The sequence below is a fragment of the Mastomys coucha genome, unplaced genomic scaffold, assembly GCF_008632895.1.
Source record: "Mastomys coucha isolate ucsf_1 unplaced genomic scaffold, UCSF_Mcou_1 pScaffold5, whole genome shotgun sequence".
Taxonomy (NCBI): Eukaryota; Metazoa; Chordata; class Mammalia; order Rodentia; family Muridae; genus Mastomys; species Mastomys coucha.
The window spans coordinates 115,946,552-115,947,378 of record NW_022196911.1 but is presented as its reverse complement, the minus strand read 5'-3'; the positions used below and the strand labels follow the sequence as shown (position 1 = coordinate 115,947,378).

At 59.1% G+C, this 827-nt stretch overlaps 1 protein-coding gene across 1 annotated transcript in view; it reads right to left on the bottom strand.

Moving 5' to 3' along the window:
* Rnf213 (ring finger protein 213) overlaps positions 1 to 802 on the bottom strand; it is a 110,078-nt gene extending 109,276 nt beyond the window's left edge. Inside the window, 1 exon segment of the mRNA XM_031354095.1 lies at positions 236 to 802. Coding sequence (XP_031209955.1) covers positions 236 to 248 — 13 coding nt within the window. The 5' untranslated portion in view covers positions 249 to 802.
* Between the last annotated feature and the right edge of the window lie 25 nt (positions 803 to 827).

Sequence of the window (827 nt, the reverse complement as noted above, 5' to 3'; positions counted from 1 at the left end):
CCTTAGCAGAATGGGCACCCAGCGAAACAGTATCCAGAGCTCCGTATGTCGCCCCGTGGACCCTTGGCACGAGACACCCCACCCGCGCCATGCCCAGCGGGACCTTGCACCCTGATCCCTGAGCGTCCCTGAGACCCGCATCCCGCACCCTAGGCCTCGTGTCACTGCCCTGAGACCTGCATCCCACTCCTGGCCCAGCACCGGCGCCTGGAACCCCAAAGTTCCTCGCTCTCACCTGCAGTGCCCATATGCCCGCAGGGACTGGCGCGCCCCCATGCAGGGTCACGGGGCCGGCGCCGCCAATCCGGCTGCAGGAATTCCCCGCCTGGTGGCGCCAGCCTAGCTCGCCTGTCGGAGGCGACTACAGCCGCTGTGCGCCCACGACCTTCGGAATCTCACCAGCTCGCACCAGCCCAGTCTCCCCCAACCACATCAGACGGCCCAGACTAGGTGACCACAGATAGGTTCAAGTCTCCAGCCCCAGACGCCCAGCACCTTGGACAGTGTCCAGGACCTAGCCAAGCTGAAGCCACACTCAGAAGGATGGCACGAGGGTCAGAGCGCCCATCTACAGGTCGCTTGTATGCATAGTAGAGATAAGCAACCCATCACTTCGAGGTGCACCAAAAGCCGCTGGCAGTAGTCATTACTAGTGGATGGCCACACTGTGTGCTTGCACTTTCTCATCTGTGAATCTCAGTCATGTACCTTGCCCCCAAAGCTTTTAAGTATTAGCAAGTGTGTGGAGACCAAACTTTCAAACGTATGAGCCTATGGGAGCCATTCTTACTTAAAGTACAACAATATCTGAGGATGACCCTGAACTT